General features: G+C 39.2%; 1 protein-coding gene across 1 annotated transcript in view; it reads left to right on the top strand.

Moving 5' to 3' along the window:
- LOC126475112 (ankyrin repeat domain-containing protein 29-like) overlaps nt 1-21,005 on the top strand; it is a 607,001-nt gene extending 585,996 nt beyond the window's left edge. The window contains exons 6-8 of the mRNA XM_050102700.1: nt 8,780-8,977; nt 9,232-9,327; nt 18,308-21,005. Coding sequence (XP_049958657.1) covers nt 8,780-8,977; nt 9,232-9,327; nt 18,308-18,517 — 504 coding nt within the window. The 3' untranslated portion in view covers nt 18,518-21,005. The remainder of the gene's footprint in view (nt 1-8,779; nt 8,978-9,231; nt 9,328-18,307) is intronic.
- Nucleotides 21,006-21,504: the final 499 nt, after the last annotated feature.

Here is a 21,504-nt window from a genome sequence, read left to right as displayed (position 1 = left end):
TCGACCACGTCGGTCCATCATACCTTCCTACATCCAACGGCCACATATCCGCATTACAGTTGTTTGGTTTCGTCGAACACGACTAGCGATTTCTCTGTATGATAATCCACAATCTCGGTAAGCCACTATCCTTCCTCTGTCGAACTCGGATACTTGATCAAAGATGTTCGCTGTTGTCTACGAGGCATAACTGATCGTCTTGTGAAACAACCACAAGGTAAACACACGTGCCGAACGTACACTCGTCGAAATCGCCAAGCCTTAAATGGCGCTATGAGGTGGCGCCACAGGCGCGCGTGATGTGCGTCTGCGCTGAAATTCTAATCAGTTGCATATCTCATCGCTGCAAACTCATGGTGTATATTTCACTCGATTCGGATGCTTCCTTCAGGGTGTTGCATTTACGGTGGCCAGCAGTGTATTATCAGCTGTGGTTTCAAGACTGACAAAGGTTTCTTTGTGGTAACAGATGTCTATGCCTCATAGCAAGAAAATCTAGAGAAGGTCCATGACTTTTACGAACATACGTAGATGCCACCGAAAACACAAACAATAACTACTACAGGTATGTCATAATCGCCGGAGACATTAATGTACGGATAGGAAACACACCAATAAATGGAATTCTGGGTCAGTGTGGCAAACTATCTGTGGAACTTTGACGGAAGAACATTGAAAGTCCTCACAAGTTTCAATAAACCTCTAATTGAGTGCTCATTTCATAGGATGTGACCACTATTGGGCTGAAAGTAGATGTAGCACTGAAAAGTAAGTGGTACAAAACCAAGCCAGTAGTTACTGGAGAAACTACTGAATAAAGATAAAGAACTAATCTTCCAGCAGATCAGTCCATCAGAAACCTGTATGTCAATGGGATGAGAATCTGATTACATCTGGGCGAGGTGACGAAAGAAATTGATGCAGAATGGTCCATGTTTAAATCTACAATCGATAAGATAGCTGGCGAAGTTGCGTAGGCTTCCGCGGCCAGAGCCAGTTGACATAAAAGTTTTCTGGCTATGGTACCGCGTCATAATGTATAAAGTATAAAAATACTGCTGCAACGTTTCGGCAATGGTTACAGCGGCCTTCTTCTGGTTCTACTGGTCTGAAGGCCGCTGCAACCGTGGCCGAAATGTTGGTTTTTCTCCAGCAGCAGTAGTTTTATACATTATGATGCAGTACCGTACCCAGAAAACTTCTATTTCGACTGTTTATGGTTTGTTCACGTACACTCTTGATTTCACAATTCCCCATACAAGAAGTTACAAGGCATAGGATTGGATGATATGGCAGTCCATACCTGTCTGCCACATAAAGAGATAATTTTTTGAGGAAACTTTTCATTCAGCAGAGCAGTCATTTCATGGAATGTGTGGTATGTTGCACCATCTTGATAAAACCAAAACTCCTCGTTTTCAGCAATAAGAGAGGAAAACAATCAGCAGGTTTCGGTAATGGTCGCCTTTTACAGTGAAGGCAGCTCCCTCATCATTTTTAAAAAAAGCGGGCCAATCACTCTTCCTGTCCAGAACCCACACCACACAGTCGTGCATTGTGGATACATCTCATCGTCCATAATCACTCGCGGATTCTCCTCACCCCAAATTATGCAGTTCTGCTTACTGGTATACCCACTGATGTAGGAGTGCGCCTGATCTGAGAAAATTATTCTTTTTGTGAAGTTTTCATTCTCCACTTCACGAGCCAAGACCCATGGAGCAAATCGATGTCTTTCCATAATCTGTAGGCTTTAACTCTAGTGTAAGTTGAAGTTTGTACGCAAGCATTTTCAGATCTTTTGAAGGGATTTAATGCAGTGTGAACTTGGCGATAAATTCAATTGCTAAACTTGTCGACAAACCGATTTCTGTGACTTACAGTCATATTGTCACACACAACAGCCATGTTTTCTTGTGTTCAAACAGAACGCAGTCGTCCTCTGTTTCTTAATGTTTGAAATGGAACCCATGGTCTCAAATTTCCAGATCAATTTCCAAACTGATGATTCGGTTGGAGCAGCATTGCGTCATATCACTTGGGTATGTTCCTCATTTGTCATCTGCTACCTGGCGAAAATATACATCAAATAACAATGCTCACCACACACAAATCACACTACTAATGGGAAGGATCGCAAATAACAAACATGAAAAAACCACGGCTGCCAACCATCATATGACAAAATGATGCAAAATTCAAATTCCTCCTTACTTCCTGGAGATCCTGTACAGGAAGGGAGATAGGACTGATGTTCATAATGCCAGAGGAATCAACCTTTCGAGCTCTGGATATACCTAAGCATTATATTTGAATATTCACATCTCTCATCTGCCAAATCATCGACACACTCTTGCAGGATGAACAGGAAGGATATCACAAAGGTATATCCTGTATTTACAATGTTTTCCTCATGAAAAACATAACTGAGAAGACAGAAGAATCGCACCACCTACGTTATCTGAATGGAGTCTTTGATGGGGCTCTGAGGTAAAAGCTGTGGCATGCGAGGTAAAAGCTGTGGTATGGGATTACATGGCCAGGAGGGGAAGCCCTCAAACATTATAAAAAAGTGTCACAATGCACAGATGTGTTCAAAGAAGAGGCTGCATCTACATCTACATTTATACTCCACAAGCCACCCAACGGTGTGTGGCGGAGGCCACTTTATGTGCCACTGTCATTACCTCCCTTTCCTCTTCCAGTCGCGTATGGTTCGCGGGAAGAACGACTGCCGCAAAGCCTCCGTGCGCACTCGAATCTCTCTAATTTTACATTCGTGATCTCCTCGGGAGGTATAAGTAGGGGGAAGGAATATATTCGATACCTCATCCAGGAACGCACCCTCTCGAAATCTGGACAGCAAGCTACACCGCGATGCGGAGTGCCTCTCTTGCAGAGTCTGCCACTTGAGTTTGCTAAACATCTCCGTAACGCTATCACGCTTACCACATAACCCTGTGACGAAACGCGCCGCTCTTCTTTGGATCTTCTCCATCTCCTCTGTAAACCCGATCTGGTACGGATCCCACACAGATGAGCAATACTCAAGTATAGGTCGAACGAGCGTTTTGTAAGCCACCTCCTTTGTTGATGGACTATATTTTCTAAGGACTCTCCCAATGAGTCTCAACCTGGCACCCGCCTTACCAACAATTAATTTTATAGGATCATTCCACTTCAAATCGTTCCGTACACATACTCCCAGATATTTTACAGATGTAACTGCTATCAGTGTTTGTTCCGCTATCATATAATCATACAATAAAGGATCCTTCTTTCTATGTATTCGCAATACATTACATTTGTCTTTGTTAATGGTCAGTTGCCACTCCCTGCACCAAGTGCCTATTCGCTGCAGATCTTCCTGCATTTCGCTGCAATTTTCTAATGCTGCAACTTCTCTGTATACTACAGCATCATCCGCGAAAAGCCGCATGGAACTTCCGACACTATCTACTAGGTCATTTATATATATTGTGAAAAGTAATGGTCCCATAACAATCCCCTGTGGCACGCCAGAGGTTACTTTAACGTCTGTAGACGTCTCTCCATTGAGAACAACATGCTGTGTTCTGTTTGCTAAAAACTCTTCAATCCAGCCACACAGCTAGTCTGATATTCCGTAGGCTCTTACTTTGTTTATCAGGCGACAGTGCGGAACTGTATTGAACGCCTTCCGGAAGTCAAGGAAAATGGCATCTACCTGGGAGCCTGTATCTAATATTTTCTGGGTCTCATGAACAAATAAAGTGAGTTGGGTCTCACACGATTGCTGTTTCCGGAATCCATGTTGATTCCTACAGAGTAGATTCTGGGTTTCCATAAATGACATGATACGTGAGGAAGAAACATATTCTAAAATTCTACAACAGATCGATGTCAGAGATACAGGTCTATAGTTTTGCGTATCTGCTCGAAGACCCTTCTTGAAGACTGGGACTACCTGTGCTCTTTTCCAATCATTTGGAACCTTCCGTTCCTCTAGAGACTTGCGGTACACGGCTGTTAGAAGGGGGGCAAGTTCTTTCGCGTACTCTATGTAGGATCGAATTGGTATCCCGTCAGGTCCAGTACGAGCTCTAATTTCCCTTATCTTTGAATGGTGATCATTTCGCTGTTTGGAAGTTGGTGGTAATAATATATGCTCTACATCCTCGGTGAAGATCGTTTTTCGGAATATAGTGAGCAGCCCCTTCCGTTTAGCGCGCCGTCTATTTGCAAGTGTGTCCCACTTCAAATTTTCTATGAGATCTGTAACGCTCTCGCAATGGCTAAATGTACCAATCACGTATCTTGCCTCTCTTCTTTGGACCTTCTCAGTCTCTTGAATCAGACCCAACTGGTAAGGGTCCCATTCAGACGAACAATACTGGACGAACTAACGTATTGTAAGCTATTTCCTTTGTTGAAGGTCTGCATCGCTTCAGGATTCTACCAATAAACCACAATCTAGACTTCGCCTTGCCTGTTAGTTGTGTAATCTGATCACCCCATTTGAAATCATTTCGAATAGTCACACCCAGATACTTGACCAGTCTTCGGAAGCGGTAACATCCGTCATTTATTTTGTACTCCTACATTAATGGGGATTTTCGCCTTGTTATACGCAGTAGGTTACACTTACTAATATTGAGAGATAACTGCCAGTCATTACACCACGCATTTATTTTCTACAAATCCTCATTGATTTGTTCTCAACTTTCGTGTGATACTACTTACCTGTAGACTACAGCATCATCGACAAAGAGTCTAATGCTACTGTCAATACCATCAATCAGATCGTTTATATAAATTGTAAAGAGCAGCGGACCTATTACACTGCCCTGGGGCACACCTGAAGTTAAGGTTCTGTTGAAGTCGCCCCGTTCATGACGACATACTGCTCACTGTCTTGTTAGAAAACTTTCTATCCAACCGTGTATGTCATCAGACAGACCGTAAGCGCACACTTTTTGGAGCAAGCGACATTGCGGAACTGAGTTGAACGCCTTTCGAAAGTCGATAAATAGGGCATCAACCTGGGGGTCGGTATCTAGAGCCTGTTGTCTATCATGCACAAAGAAATGGTTGAAATGGCTCTGAGCACTATGGGACTTAACATCTCAGGTCATCAGTCCCCTAGAACTTAGAACTACTTAAACCTAATTAACCTAAGGACATCACACACATCCATGCCCGAGGCAGGATTCGAACCTGCGACCGTAGCGGTCGCGCGGTTCCAGACTGAGGCGCCTAGAACCGCTCGGCCACCAACGGCCGGCTTCATGCACGAAGAGGGCCAGCTGTGCCTCGCATAACCGCTGTTTCCTAAAAACGTGCTGGTTTCTGCAGGTGAGCTCAGAGTCATGATGTCTGAACACAAAATATGTTCCATGATTCTACAACAAAGTGGTGTCAGTGAAATTGGCCGGAAATTATGTGCATCCGATTTTCTCCCTTTTTTTGTAGATTGCTATGACCTACACCTTCTTCCAGTCCCGTGGAACTTTCTGCTGTTCCATTGATCTCTGATAGATGATGGATAAGAATGGTGCTATATTTGTAGCATAGTCAACATATAATCTTACGGGGATACCGTCTGGGCCAGATACCTTCCTGGCGTCTAAGGCTCTTAACTTTTTTACAATAACAGATGCACTAAACACTATGTCAGCTATCCTTGCATTTGTTCGATAATTGATAGGGAGAATGGTGCTGCAGTCCTCTACCGTAAATGAGTTTTTGAAAGCTAGATTTAGAATCTCGGCCTTCTGTTTATCATTATCAGTTACATTACCCATACTGTCAGCAAGGGAAGGTATTGAATTTTTGTAGTGTTCATAGATTTTACGTATGACCAAAATTTTTTGGGGTTGTTTTTAGAATACCAGGAAAGACAAACAGTGTTGTGGAGCTGTTAGAGGTAGTGTACCTTTAATTTTGTTATTTAATTTTCCTCTCCTAATAGGAGAATAATGTGGCCATGGTGCTTTAGTGGTTAGAGCACTAGACTACGATCCTTGATGTCCCAGTTCAATCCCTTCGTTTCAGTCCATCAAGGATAGCCCCCAGTCCACTCAGGCTGCTGTCAAAATGAGTACTGGGAATCTTTCCCAGGAATAACAGGTAGCCAGAGGAGGAGCCCATCACCCCTTAGTGCTTCTGTGAATAAAAAGGCTGCACTCTACCTGCAGTAAGGCTGATGGTGCAGTCACGGACTTGTGCTGCAGACTTTGTCATAACTTTACCTTTTAACAGAAAAATAAAACACTGCAGAAAGGTTGCACTTTCTAAATTAGTTTCTTATTCTCACAACGTGCTCATAGTTTTGCTCATTTACTTGTGCGTGTGCACACTATTTGCCATGATTGTTGATTGATTGTAGATTCGGCAACTGATAATGTCAGCAAATGAATTAGCCATAAATTACTCTGATATTCACCACTGTTGATTAGTCAGTCTCTCTCTCTCTCTCTCTCTCTCTCTCTCTCTCTCTCTCTCTCTCACACACACACACACACACACACACACACACACACACACACACACACACACACACACACACACAGATGATGTAACTTACCAAACGAAAGTGCTGGCATGTTGATAGACACATACAAATGTCTGCTTGTGTCTGTGTACGTGCGGATAGATATACATGTGTGCGAGTGTATACCTGTCCTTTTTTCCCCCTAAGGTAAGTCTTTCTGCTCCTGGGATTGGAATGACTGCTTACCCTCTCCCTTAAAACCCACATCCTTTCGTCTTTCCCTCTCCTTCCCTCTTTCCTGATGAAGGAACCATTGGTTGCGAAAGTCTGAATTTTGTGTGTATGTTTGTGTTTGTTTATGTGTCTATCAACATGCGAGCACTTTCGTTTGGTAAGTTATATCATCTTTGTGTGTGTGTGTGTGTGTGTGTGTGTTTTACCTCTGTACCATCAAATACAAAGCTGCTTTATCCTTCAAAATTTACACCATGAAATCTGTGCCTGTCAGCTGCAGATGTGAGCTCTACATCATATACAACAATACAGTATGTATACCACAATCTTTTTATCATCTGGGACTGCTTGTGGTTAAATGTGAGAACTTATTTATGATATTTTCATAGCACTAGGAGAAATGCAAATTTTTTAAAAACTAAAGCATCATTAACATATAGTAAGATACTGGCTCATACACTCCTGGAAATGGAAAAAAGAACACATTGACACCGGTGTGTCAGACCCACCATACTTGCTCTGGACACTGCGAGAGGGCTGTACAAGCAATGATCACACGCACGGCACAGCGGACACATCAGGAACCGCGGTGTTGGCCGTCGAATGGCGCTAGCTGCGCAGCATTTGTGCACCGCCGCCGTCAGTGTCAGCCAGTTTGCCGTGGCATACGGAGCTCCATCGCAGTCTTTAACACTGGTAGCATGCCGCGACAGCGTGGACGTGAACCGTATGTGCAGTTGACGGACTTTGAGCGAGGGCGTATAGTGGGCATGCGGGAGGCCGGGTGGACGTACCGCTGAATTGCTCAACACATGGGGCGTGAGGTCTCCACAGTACATCGATGTTGTCGCCAGTGGTCAGCGGAAGGTGCACGTGCCCGTCGACCTGGGACCGGACCGCAGCGACGCACGGATGCACGCCAAGACCGTAGGATCCTACGCAGTGCCGTAGGGGACCGCACCGCCACTTCCCAGCAAATTAGGGACACTGTTGCTCCTGGGGTATCGGCGAGGACCATTCGCAACCGTCTCCATGAAGCTGGGCTACGGTCCCGCACACCGTTAGGCCGTCTTCCGCTCACGCCCCAACATCGTGCAGCCCGCCTCCAGTGGTGTCGCGACAGGCGTGAATGGAGGGACGAATGGAGACGTGTCGTCTCCAGCGATGAGAGTCACTTCTGCCTTGGTGCCAATGATGGTCGTATGCGTGTTTGGCGCCGTGCAGGTGAGCGCCACAATCAGGACTGCATACGACCGAGGCACACAGGGCCAACACCCGGCATCATGGTGTGGGGAGCGATCTCCTACACTGGCCGTACACCACTGGTGATCGTCGAGGGGACACTGAATAGTGCACGGTACATCCAAACCGTCATCGAACCCATCGTTCTACCATTCCTAGACTGGCAAGGGAACTTGCTGTTCCAACAGGACAATGCACGTCCGCATGTATCCCGTGCCACCCAACGTGCTCTAGAAGGTGTAAGTCAACTACCCTGGTCAGCAAGATCTCCGGATCTGTCCCCCATTGAGCATGTTTGGGACCGGATGAAGCGTCATCTCACGCGGTCTGCACGTCCAGCACGAACGCTGGTCCAACTGAGGCGCCAGGTGGAAATGGCATGGCAAGCCGTTCCACAGGACTACATCCAGCATCTCTACGATCGTCTCCATGGGAGAATAGCAGCCTGCATTGCTGCGAAAGGTGGATATACACTGTACTAGTGCCGACATTGTGCATGCTCTGTTGCCTGTGTCTATGTGCCTGTGGTTCTGTCAGTGTGATCATGTGATTTATCTGACCCCAGGAATGTGTCAATAAAGTTTCCCCTTCCTGGGACAATGAATTCACGGTGTTCTTATTTCAATTTCCAGGAGTGTATTTAAAACTGGAAAAGTGGAAAAAATGACTTTATTACTTGAGGGAGGTGAATGTCATACACTTTATAGCTGCTATTTTTGATGGAGGGTGGCAATATATTTCTTATGGTTGAACCTGAAACAGCAGAGTTCCTTCATGCAAAATTTGTGCCATAGCATGAATTAACTGAGGAAACTTTCTTTTTATTCTCAGGACAGGGCAACACCACTATTCATTGCTGCCCAGAATGGTCACTTAAAAGTGCTGCTCTTCCTTTTGACTCAAGGAGCTGATCCAGAGCCAAGGCGCACTGATGGTGCTACTCCGCTATGGATAGCCGCACAAATGGGTCACGATCATATTGTGCGGCAACTTCTAAAAGTGGGGGCTAAAGTTGATGCTACACGACATGTGAGTTTCATAATCTCACCACAGTTTTATTGTATAAGAAGACACATTATTTATCTTATGTACCAAAGTGAAATTAGTCTGTTTATTAGAATAACATGACATAAACTGAAGACATAAAGTCTCTATCAAGTGTATGATCATATGAAATTTTAAAATAAATATGACAGTGTCACTAATTAGTGTTTTTACATTTAAATTTAATGTATTCTGCTACAAGAGGATAAGTTACATATTTATTGTCATCTTGATTTCAGGATGGGGCTACACCATTGTTCAAAGCTGCTCATAAGGGCCATACAGCTGTAATAGAAGAACTCCTTAAATTCAAACCAAATCTTGGACTTCTTCCTGTAAGTACATTGATAATAAAAAAGTCTATTTTCTGTTGTAGTCAAATACACAAATGATATTTCAGTCAAAAATTTTGACAAGAGATATTACCAGTTAAACAATATTATGATGGGGTTTTACTATACACATGTGTGTAATAAATACATATAAGTGTTTACAAACACACACGTGTGCACGTACATGCCGCGCACCCCCCCCCCCCCCCCCCAACACCACACACACACACACACACACACACACACACTGAGAGAGAGAGAGAGAGAGAGGGGGGGGGGGGGGGAGGGGTAAAGAATCAGATACAACAAAATAAGTTGAAAAATAGAGTAAAACAAGGAAGTTTGTGTACATTGTATTAGTAGAATGATGGTTTCTGACTGTGGATTTAATTATACATGTAGCATTTATTAAAAAGATATTCAAATGCTATAAGAAAGAAAACTTCACTGTGACTGCTTGTCGACTGAATGGTGTTTCTTTGCTGCCAACATTGTCTTCAACAAAATATCAGAACTTCCATTGTGTATGCATTTCGTTGATGCTCGACATAACTGAATGCCATCTCCTCTATGGTTATTAATTCAGTGACAGTCATCTTTCACTCATTTTGTACTGTAATACTGTGCTCTTCTACATCATTAATTTTATAACCATAAAGAAAATTGTGATCATTTTGTTGAAACACTGTTGATCTAGTGCACACTTGTTACTCACATCTTTAGTTGTAGCATCCTTACAGCCAGTAGCACATTTCAAACCAGGAACAATTTCAGTCTTTTTGTGAACTTTGGTTTTGATTTTTATCTTTTTTTAACAATGTGTTCACAGACTTTTTTGGTTTCTTCCCAAAACTAAGCCACGCAGAACACTGCTCTCTGAGGTTGACTACTTTCAACTTTTCTGTCATGTTCTTGTCACTGTCCATTTCCTTTATAAGGATGTAATAATATCGAGATCTAATGATTTGCGACTAGGGTATACTTGACAGTTCATCTCGTGCTCACAGAACCAGTCTAGAATGAAGCAAGCTGTGGGAATAGGGGCTGTTTTCTTGGAACACAGCATTACCATTGGTGAACAGACATAGAATCATGGGATGGACCTGATCAGCCAAAACAGTCACATAATGTGACTGCAGAATCCATAGTGCAGCAGTAACATTACTGCTACCATGCAAGGGGGCCCAGGGTTTGATTCGTGGCAGGGGACTGGGTGTTGTGTGTCCTTTGCCATCATTGACATGCAAGTCGCCAAAGTGGCGTCAACTAAAAAGACTTGTGATATTATTAATAACGTACACACATCATTTGGTTCTACTAAGAAATTCATCAGTAGAGTAGAAGGAGTTGGCCACCAGTAAATCCTTTAGAATATTTTCAAACTGAACAACATTATTAGTTCAACTCTTTATGGATGCTAGCATTTTATTGATAATGTGTATATTGCTGAGTAATGGACACCTTTCTGAACCAAAGAAAGTGAATTTAAATTTTTGTGAAGATTATTCTTATTTCTAGTGTTGATTCCTAGAACTGAGCTGTTGGTTTGGCAAAAGGTATATTGTTAATGATATGTTTCATTAAGGAATAAATATATTCAGAAACAGTAATTAGGATCCCCAGTTTCTTAAACAGCCCTCTGCAGGATATTCTTGAGTTTACAGTACAGATAATTTACTGTGTATTGCACATTCTTGGGCTTGGGAAACTTTAGTTTAGCTCGATGAGTTACCCCAGAAAATAATCCCGTAAGACATTACAGAATGAAAGCACAGTACACTAGCTTTTTTATTGCTATGTCAACTGTATCTGACAACATTTGGACAGAAAATAAGAGATTTGTTCAGGCACTGTCAATGTCTTCTATCTACTTGTCATAATATTTTAGGCATATACAGGCAGGAAACCTTTTACAGATTCCGGTGTGCGTATAGTATGTTTTCTCGAACTTTAAAAATCCAAAGTGTGACTTAGATAATATTTTATTTGTGATCAGATGGTTATGAGGTCAACTGTATGTTATCTTTTCTAAAATTTTTGAGAATGGGAGCAAAAGTGAAACTGGATGGTGATGTGATGGTATTTCTTTATTTCCCTTCATATAAAAAGGCTTAACTTTGGCAATTTCAGCCATTCAGGAAATATTCCACTGATAAAACCTGCAAACAAAATGACATTGGCATCTGGTAATTTTACTGATGAAAGTTCATTGATACACACAAGAAAAAGCAAGAGCCGTAAGATGGAACCTGGGGGCTCTAAGATGATTCCCACTTGGATGACGCCTGATATCTTAATACATATCTCTTTCCTTTTGACACCCTTTGTTTTCTGTCAGAGATTAGGATTTGAACCATTTTGCAGCTTTTTCTGTTATGCCGTAATATTCTAATTTACTTAAAAGGCTATTAAGATTTAAGCAGTCAAATGCTTTTGACAGATCACAAAATATACCAGTAGCCTGTAATTTATTGTCTAATGAATTAAGTACATTCTCACTGTATGGGTAGATAGCCTTCTCAATATAGGAACCCTTTAGAAATCCAAATTGTGACTTGGATAATATTTCATTTGTGGTCAGATGGTTATGAGATCAAATGTGTATTATCTTTTCTAAAATTTTGGAGATGTGGGCCAAAGTGAAATTGGATGGTGATTTGATGGTATTTCTTTATCTCTCTTCTTATAAAAAGCCTTAACTTAAGCAATTTCAGCCATTCAGGAAATATTCCACTGGTTGATTACACAAATAACTTAAATGTCACTAAACTCAGAGGCAAACTGTTTAATCAACTCCATTGATATATTGCCATACCCACTAGAATTTTTTTGATTTTAAGGACTTTGTGGTGGACATTACTTCTGCTGTTGCTGTGAGGATCATACTCATTTTTATTGTAGTGCCTGGTCTGAGATATCCCTTGGAAGCATTTACTGAACCTGACAACCCCATCTCTTCAGTAACAGTTATGAAGTACTAATTGAAAAGTTCAGCAACACTCCACACATCTCTTATCATGTATTATTTACTCTTAATGCTATGTGGTCCTCTTCATCTCTCATTCTGCCGAGTGTCTTCCGTCACTATATCCCATATTCCCTTTATTTTGTTATCTGGTGTGAGTTCCTTTTCTGATAATGCATTTGTTTTGATGTCTGTATCACTATCTTCAATATTTTGCATTAGTTTTTGTAATGATCTATAGCACTTACATCAGAGCTGTTTCTGACTGATAGACATAGTTTCCATGGATTTGTGTAGACTAAGGTTGCAGTAGGTACTGGGAGATGAAGAAGCTTGCACAGGATAGAGTAGCATGGAGAGCTGCATCAAACCATTCTCAGGACTGAAGACCACAACAACAACAACAACAACAACAACAAGGTCAAATCTGGGTTAGTTTTGGGAGAAAACAATTTTCAAATAAGTTAAGGATATTATTAATATAAGTTTGTATTTCTCATTTATGCTGTGAGCATTATACACATCACTCCAGTTCATCTCTTTGAGGAGTTTCCTACAACAATCAATTTTTGACTTACTGACTTCCATCTTGAACTCAGATTTAGTAGATTTTATATCTGATTGATATTAACATTTAACTAAAGGAGATTTATGTCATTATCTGAGACACTAATTATTATTGGTTTTATAATATGATTTTGTTTAGTATATATTTCTATAATGATATAATCAATGGCCATCTTCGAGGCCTTAACTATCCTAGTTGGAAAGTTAACAATATGAATCAAGTTGAATGACAATCCTACTGAGTGTAATATACATTAAAATCACCAGCAACCATTAATTCTTTCTTTTTGCTGTTAAATAGACCAATAGGGCTTCAAAGTTATTTGTGAACAGATTAAAATTACCTTCTGGCACTCAGTATACACTTACTATCGTTATGATTTATTGCGAAATTCTACTTATGTTGCACATGCCTCCATATGCTGCTCTAGGCAAGCTTTATGAATTTCTATCTTATTAAATTTATGTCAGTTCCTGATGAATGTTGCAACTCCTCCATCCTCCATTTCTCCACTACAAAAGTGAGAAGATAATCTAAATCCTGCAACCTTAACACATACAGTGGTCATATGATGTTCAGAGAGGCGAATTATGTCAACTGAGTCGGATGACTTAATTCATCAATGCAGATAAGTAGTTCATTAATTTTACTTCTTATGCCTCAAATACTTTCATGTACTAAAGATAGTTGGCATGTTACATTGACTAAGATCAAAGTGGGTGGAAATAAAATTTCTGATAATTGGTGAAAATTTTTAACCAATATCTATGTTTGCTGATCAGTGTGCCAGAATTAAGTTCTATAGTTTCTTTCTCAAACTGAATGTTTGTTTCAATCCTGACCTCTCTTAGAAATTGGCTTCTTTTTATGCTACCTGTCCTAAAAATGGTGCTTCCCCAACACCTGTAACCACTGGTATTCTATCACTCATGGCAATGCCCCCCCCCCCCCCCCCTTAATTTACTACTATTAGTCCAGCCAGTTTACCCTTCCCTTTCCTGTTGAGGTGTAGGCCATGCCTAATATAATCTCACCTATTGAGAGAAACAACAAGCACCTGACCCAAGCAGCCATTCCAACTCCAAATTAACTCTCCTGATAGAAGAGTTCAGACAAGGTCGATCATGGCATCTCAGAACAGACAAAAACTTCACACTGATATATCTTGATGCAGGTGCAGTCTTTACCCAGTCACACTTTATATTGTACCCAGAATCTCTGTCAATAGCGTTGTCCGGGCCAATTACAATATCAATGTCTTCTTTGGTAAAATCTTTACTGAGTGAACCTAAATCTAGTGTCACTTGACCCAGACCAGCTCTAGTTTTATAGTTTTAAAAAAAATTGGTGACCTGGTATCCTGATCCTAATTCATCCTGCAGAAGTTGGCCTACACTTCTTGCATGAGAACTACATAACAACAAAATTTTCTTTCTCTTTGCTGACTTACCACAATTCTTACTCAATTTTCTATTTAAGTTTGTTGTGCCTTGCCTACACCTACCTCTGCCTGAGGCTCATCAGTTTCTAACTGAAGCAACAGGCCAAACTTGCTTTTTACATTCATCTTAAAGCTGTCTGACGAAGTTCTCAGTATGTTCCTTCTATTACCTGTTGCCACATCCCACCTCTCTTTACCCTGCCTGATTATCTCGCCTGAAAGGTAGCAATTTTTCCCTCCCATTCCACAATCTTCCTATCTCTACTGCATATCTTAAAGAACCACTGATGAGTCTGATTCACTTTTGCAGTTTCCATGCCAAAAAAAAAAAAAAAAAAAAAACTGGTGCATCCATCACGCCAAACCACAGAGTTATCAATTCTACAGCAAGTCAGGCACTTTTCACCCATGGTAAAAATAATACAGTTGTGAGAATAAGTCAATTAAATTACTGAAAAACAAGAAAACACGTTTACTAAAATTAGGCTTACATGCAACTTTATGTAAACAAATTTAATTTTCTGTATCCAGAAAATTAAATTTACAGTGTGTTTTGCAAATAATGATTAAAACAATGGGGGATACACTGTACTTAACTTGCTACAAAGAAAAAAATGAACAGTTAAATGAGATTCTTTAAGCTTACTGTGCCACACTGAAACAAAAATACAACTATAACTGTACTTCATGATCTTTTTGCTTTTTCTCAAATAATAGACAAAACTTGAAAAACACTAATAAATATATTTAATTAGTTATTGGTATTTAACTAAGTTTTATTTGAGTCTAAATCACTTATCTGTACAAGAGCACAGAACTTGTGTGTCTCACCTTTTTCCATGATCAAATACAATAGTGCAACCTGTGTTTATGCTCAAGCATGCACTACTCATGGTGTATACATATTTTTGTCCAACCCCTATATATTTTTAAATATTATAAGCTTCTTTATTTACCTGTCAAAGGCAGTTTTGCTTTGAAGTTCCCAGCAATATTACTATGAGGAAGAACAGTAATTCTTTTCTTTCTAAGCATGTATCCAGGTTCAGATGTTTCGGCTCAGGCTGCAAGAGTTTTTGATGGCAGCCTCCTTAAAATTCAGTTTTGTCACAATTACAAATAATTATCAGTTAATCATTTAGTGCTAATTAATATCTTCAACTTCCTTTTTGAATTTCAAATCATCATTATAATTAGCTGCCAATTTTCACCACTGACATTCAGCTGTTCAATGCCATACCATATTTCTCTTCAGATCAAATAAATAAAAAATGAACCAAGGAAACAGTGATATGTTATCTGTTTTGTAATCATGTTTTTGCATTGTTTCTCTAGTTTTGGTTTTATGTGTATGTGACTACTTAGAAATGATATTACCTCAAATTGACACCTAGAACATAAAAACGTATACTTTTTAAGAGAGTATGAAATGTATGCATGACAGAGATTGTTGGTAATTTCTTTGTAATCCACTTGCATATCTTCTACTTCTATCATCTTTATCATTTATTCACTCACTCATTTTACATGGTATTGATATAATGACAATAGTTTAAAAATAATGAGTTATTGCTAAGTTAATGATTTTTTCTAAGAATCCAATACAGGTATCCTTGGTGACACTGTTTGTGGGCATTAGCCCCTGGTCTAATGCATTTTTTGTGCCCTCAGATAACAGCCTGATGCTCATTAAAGCAATATTACCAAGGATATATACCAGCTATGAAAGCCTCCATTATATTATGCAGGTTTTAGTACAGTTGCATACTGCAGTTCCCAACAGAGTATAGGATGCAATTTTAAGTTCTGTAGGCTCTTTGCATTCTTTTTTGTGGTAATTTTGGTGGCTGACTTTGCACCCCGACTTAAGTTTCTGCATAGCTTTTATATCATCTGCCAGGTCTTCGTATTTGGCCACCTTTTCACTACAGATGCTTTGCAAATTGAATGTTGGGAAAAATGTCTATTAAGAAGGTCACTTGTTCAACTTTTTGATCATTATTTCTAGTTGACTGCATGAGATAATTTTATCAGTTACTAGTGAACCTGGCAATGCTTCACAATTGCTAAATATGTATTGGAATTGGATATACTTCCAAATCTTCCTCTCTCTCTCTCTCTCTCTCTCTCTCTCTCTCTCTCTCTCTCTCTCTCTCTCTGTGTGTGTGTGTGTGTGTCCATAGTCCATCTTTCCCCCTCACTGTCCATCTACCCACCCCCACCCCCACCCCCTCCATCCCCGTTTCTGGCCTTGAGTCTTGTTTATTATTACTGCAAAAAGATGCATTACCTATGTCCCTCTCAGTGTTCATTATTTTAGTGTGTAAAAATTTGGAGTAAATTGGTCAGAAACTTTTGAGGTTTTTGCTAACAACTTTTCCCCTTTACACATGGTAGCCTAAATGATTCATCAGGTTTGTGATTATATTATGTACAAAGATGAGTGATACATGAAAGACACACTCACCAAGTTTTAGGTACATTCTACAAATGTTCATTGTATGCAGTTCTGTCCATATGTCCACAAGCATGATTCAGTCATTGTCTGTCACAGCTGCAGTGATGCATTAGTTTCTACAGCATTGTTGGTATTGGGGTACATAAACTTTGTTCCTAGCATAACTCCAAGGAAGAAATCATATGACATGAGATCTGGCAACCTGAGGGCATAACAACATAGGAACATCACCCTGACCAGTGCACCTTATCCAGTGATGTGGCAGTTTTCTGCTGAGAAAATAGAAGATGGCTGATCTCCAGTGAGGTGGAGCCTCATCCTTTGAAAGATGAAAGCCAAGGAGTCAGGTGTGGTAACAACCACATTTCCAGGTACATGGAACGTGTCACAATCTGCTCAATGAGGAAAAAGGGGCGATATACTGTACCTTGGTCTTGGATATGGCACAGGAGATATTCACTTTTGGCGAATCCCTTTCCAGCTCCATGTGGACATGAGGCAATTCAGTATCCCACACTCACTTCTGATGATTTATGTTTCACTACAGATGAAAAGTCACCTCATCGCTGAATATCAATGTTCCCACAAAGTCATCCTGATCTTCCCAAGCTTGTTGCACTCTGATAGAAAACTCGTATCAATGGACAGAAACTTTTGGAGGCAGATGTTGTAACGGTTGCAAACAGTAGGATAAAAATGCAAATGCCACTGCAAAGCATTCCAAGCTGTTTTCTATGGAATGCCCAGTTCACAGCTTGAACAAATGGTTGATTTTTGTGGGCTGCACACAAAGTTCTGTCTCCTGTGCTTGATGGTTTCTTCTGAGACAAGTGGTCACCCCGTGCTTTTCTGTTGACACAGACAAGCAGTATCATGAAACTGGTGAAACAAATGCAAAATGCTCTGCTGATCAGTGCAGCTTTTCCATATTGGTTTATGAATGCACACTGAATGCTCTCAGTTGATATTCTTACACACAAATACTCTCAGTTGATATTCTTACACACAAATACTCTTCTCTTCTGACACCAACTATAAGAGTGCTGTTAAAGGCCAGTCATCTAGTATGCAAATGAGCCATGAGGTGGGCTTTTCAAACTTGGTGAGTGTATCTTTTCGCATGTCACCTATTTGCCAATTTACAGTGCTTTGAAACCCAATAAATCATTTAGGCTAATCCCATATATTATATATTTAAAAAGTATGTACATCCAAGTATTTATTGGAGCACCGTGTAAAAATTTGAAATGACTCAGCCAAGATCTTTTCAAGAGTTTTGGCACCACTATTAAACAGTGACTTGTTGTTATATAGTAGTATAGATTACGCTGTGTTCCAGCAAATTTTGAATATTTATTTTCTGAGAGGATGTTTTTGTAATATGGAGGTCTCCCATAAACTGATTCTGTTGTCCCAACTTCTGGTGGGTTATTCTGACAACTTCATTATAATTTTTCAAATATTTTGTCGGTGACAAGGCTTTACAGCCGGATCTAATGTTCATAGAGGTGTTCTTGCTTTCCTTTACAGTATGTTAATTTTTATTTTCAGAATGGAGAGAGTGCTCTGCATGCAGCAGCACTCTTTGGTCAGGTGGCAGTAGTGAAACAGTTGCTAGCAGCAGGTGCAGATCCCAACCTACATAACCAAGAAGGTGCAACACCCCTGCAACTCGCAAAAGAAGCTAAGCACACTTCTGTTGTGGAGTACTTGTCCAGTCGTTGGGCAAGTGCCAATGGCGCAGCTACTCCTGCGCAATGATAGTCTGCTCTGAGCACAAATAGAGAAACGTCAATTTGGTGAAGGATTTGACATGCCTAGGTCTCTAAGGATAAGAAACTGGAAAACTTAACACTGGTACTTCCATTTTTGGGAGCTGTTCCACTTGAGTTTTTTGCTGCATTGTAATTCAGGATTACTGATAAACCAGGAACAGTACAGTAATAGACTGCAAAAAATTAATAACAATTTTCAACATAGCTCAGCATTACGGCATTCCATTTACTAGTTTTTAATTTTTATTTTGTATGGAAAAAAAGCTGATATCATCTACAGTTTGTAATATATGCTCAGTACTTACTTGAATTCCATTTTGCCTATTTATTTTGATGTAAAAATAAAACTTCAAAAGTCTATCATAAACAATTATTTTTGGAATACAGTGGAATGCAGTTACTGGATATTTTGAAACTTTTTCGTTAGTATCAATAAGTACATTTTAAGATCACCAGAAGAGATATAAAACACTTGACCTGTGTGTCATGGAACTTGTTTGTTCATCAAAGAACTTCACTTTATTTTGTTAGTTGTGTACAGCCTAAGCCAGTTGTTAATTGTGTACAGACTGAACCAGTGGTCAAGCATCAGTGCTTACTATTTACAACAACATTGCAATTATCACAAATCTTTTATCAGTTGAGACTAGAGCATTAGCTCCTAAGTATGTAACTAGGCATGATCATATAATGAATCTCTGTACTCAGCATTTCAGGGAAGGGAAAGTTTGTAGTACCTTGAAAAATGATATTAAATGCTGAACTTTACTGTCAATAAGTGAGAAAGAGAATCTCATTTGTACGCATAACTAGCAAGTAATGTGGAGTAAGACATGTATATTTTTTAACATGTTCAATTTTTGTAAATTCAAATAGAATTTTAAGAAAGTGTGTTAATCAGTATTGGCAGAATGTATAAATTAATTTGTTGAACTGGAACTGTAAATACTAGTTATATTTTGTTAAATGAGTACCTATCATTGTAAGATTAACCTGTTTGTTAATCATTACATTAAATAGAGAGATTTTATTGTGAACATTTATTACCTTAATGCATCAGACATGTCAGGCAGTAAGTCACATTGCTCTGTGTAGCTGGAGATTATAAAATGACCTTCAGAGAAAACAGAAATTTGAAGGAATTTATTTTTCGGCTTATACTGAATCAAGAGTGGACTGACAGCAATATCTCTTTATCGAAAAGTAATAAATTGGTTTTTCTGTAGCTATTTATACAATGAATAAATGATTATTATTGAGGACAAGCTGAAAATCACTGATGGTAATAGTATTCAGCAGTTTTTTTTATTATTTTTGTTTGAAAATAAGAATCAGATGTGTACCAACTCATGAGCTATAGGAGCATTTCTGCCAGATAGCCAAAATGAGTGAGTGATGTTTGAGTGACATTATTGTGTATTCACTGTCTACAGTTAAGAGAAACTGTTTGGAAAACTAGCGTTTCACTAATGTCCATTTCTATGATGGGAAGTTTAGTCATTCTATTAATTATATTCTATACATATTACATCATTATTGGGCACAGAAAATCATCTTGAAAAATAGATGAATTTCCATGTGTTTTTTATTAATAAAATGATTCTCCAGGAGCTGTGAAGAATACTGAGCTTCCCCTTTGTAATAAATAAAGAATAAATTTGAAGAAGATTACAATGAAACTAAGATAAAGAGCAGCACTGGTGAAGCAGAAAGAAAGGTTTTGTTCTTTTACGTATTATTATCACTGTTGATAACATCTGTCAACAGTGGATATTGAAGGAGAAAATATTGGAAGGCAACTAGGTATAGAAAAATTGGTATGGAACTCAGAATCAACAGATATATACAAGGGAAAAAACTGCAGAATGAGAAGCAAAATCAGTTAAATACTTGGTCAGTTAATACTGTTAACTATTGTACCATAGTTTCACTGATTTGTTTGCCATCATTCCAACTGCTGTATCTTTCCTAGCAATCAATCACTCTTTAGATCTTATACTTCCTACCCTCACTCCATTCTTTTCCCCTTTCTTCCTGTTTTTCATTGGAGCCAGTTGCTGGCTCTGAAAGATGAAACACTCTTGACAGTATTTCATTGTAACTTCAGTCATCATTGATTATGATTTTCTTTACCTACCATTACTTTAACAGTAGTATTTCTATTCATGTTACTGTGTACCCTCAGAGAAAGTGCATATGTGGGATGTGAAGACATTTGGCCAATTTTATGTAGCATAAATGGGATGGCTGCCACAGGTTCCCTACAATTATGCTTTATAAATCCAAGACGCTCACAAGAAAAGAAATTGTTGCCTATGATATTACATTACACAATATATTATGTAAGTATTATTGTAAGTCTGTTGAAATTTGCTACAAATGTATTCAATATTTTGTTAATACCAGAATTTGTGTGTATCAGTACCAGAAGTTGAATAAATTGTTATGCTTAAATTTTGAAATATATAACACAATGTGCATGTTCAGATGTTTTTTTACATACTCCCTGTAAATCTATTTTAATCAATGTGCTCAGTATGCGTAATCCAATCAGTTCACACATGTAATGTATTTTTTTTAATTACAAGGGCATGACAAACAGAATTTAAAAAAGTTTCATGACCATCGCAGTTGTGAAGCTATTGCAAATGTGAAACTTGCCATTGTAATTAATGAGTATCTATAATTTATATTTTGGGAAATTACATACTTTTTTAAATATAAATTGTGCAGTCATGGTATGCAAAATCACATATTTGCAAAATGGAAACAGTTTGAGGAAAGAGAAGTAGTAGGATATGAATCAAACAAGCAATAATTTTTTAAGATTATATCTTTTTTATGTGCAGCCTCTTTAAATACAAATGGTGCAAAAATTCCCTTCATTTATTCTAAAAAGTCAGAACTATTGTTTAAGAAATAAGGTGAAAAACACCAAAGGATTTGTGTATGAAGAATTAAGATACGTTTGTG

The sequence above is a fragment of the Schistocerca serialis genome, chromosome 1 (assembly GCF_023864345.2).
Source record: "Schistocerca serialis cubense isolate TAMUIC-IGC-003099 chromosome 1, iqSchSeri2.2, whole genome shotgun sequence".
NCBI lineage: Eukaryota > Metazoa > Arthropoda > Insecta > Orthoptera > Acrididae > Schistocerca > Schistocerca serialis.
The sequence above is the reverse complement of the archived record's forward strand: the minus strand, read 5'-3'. Positions and strand labels throughout refer to the sequence as shown.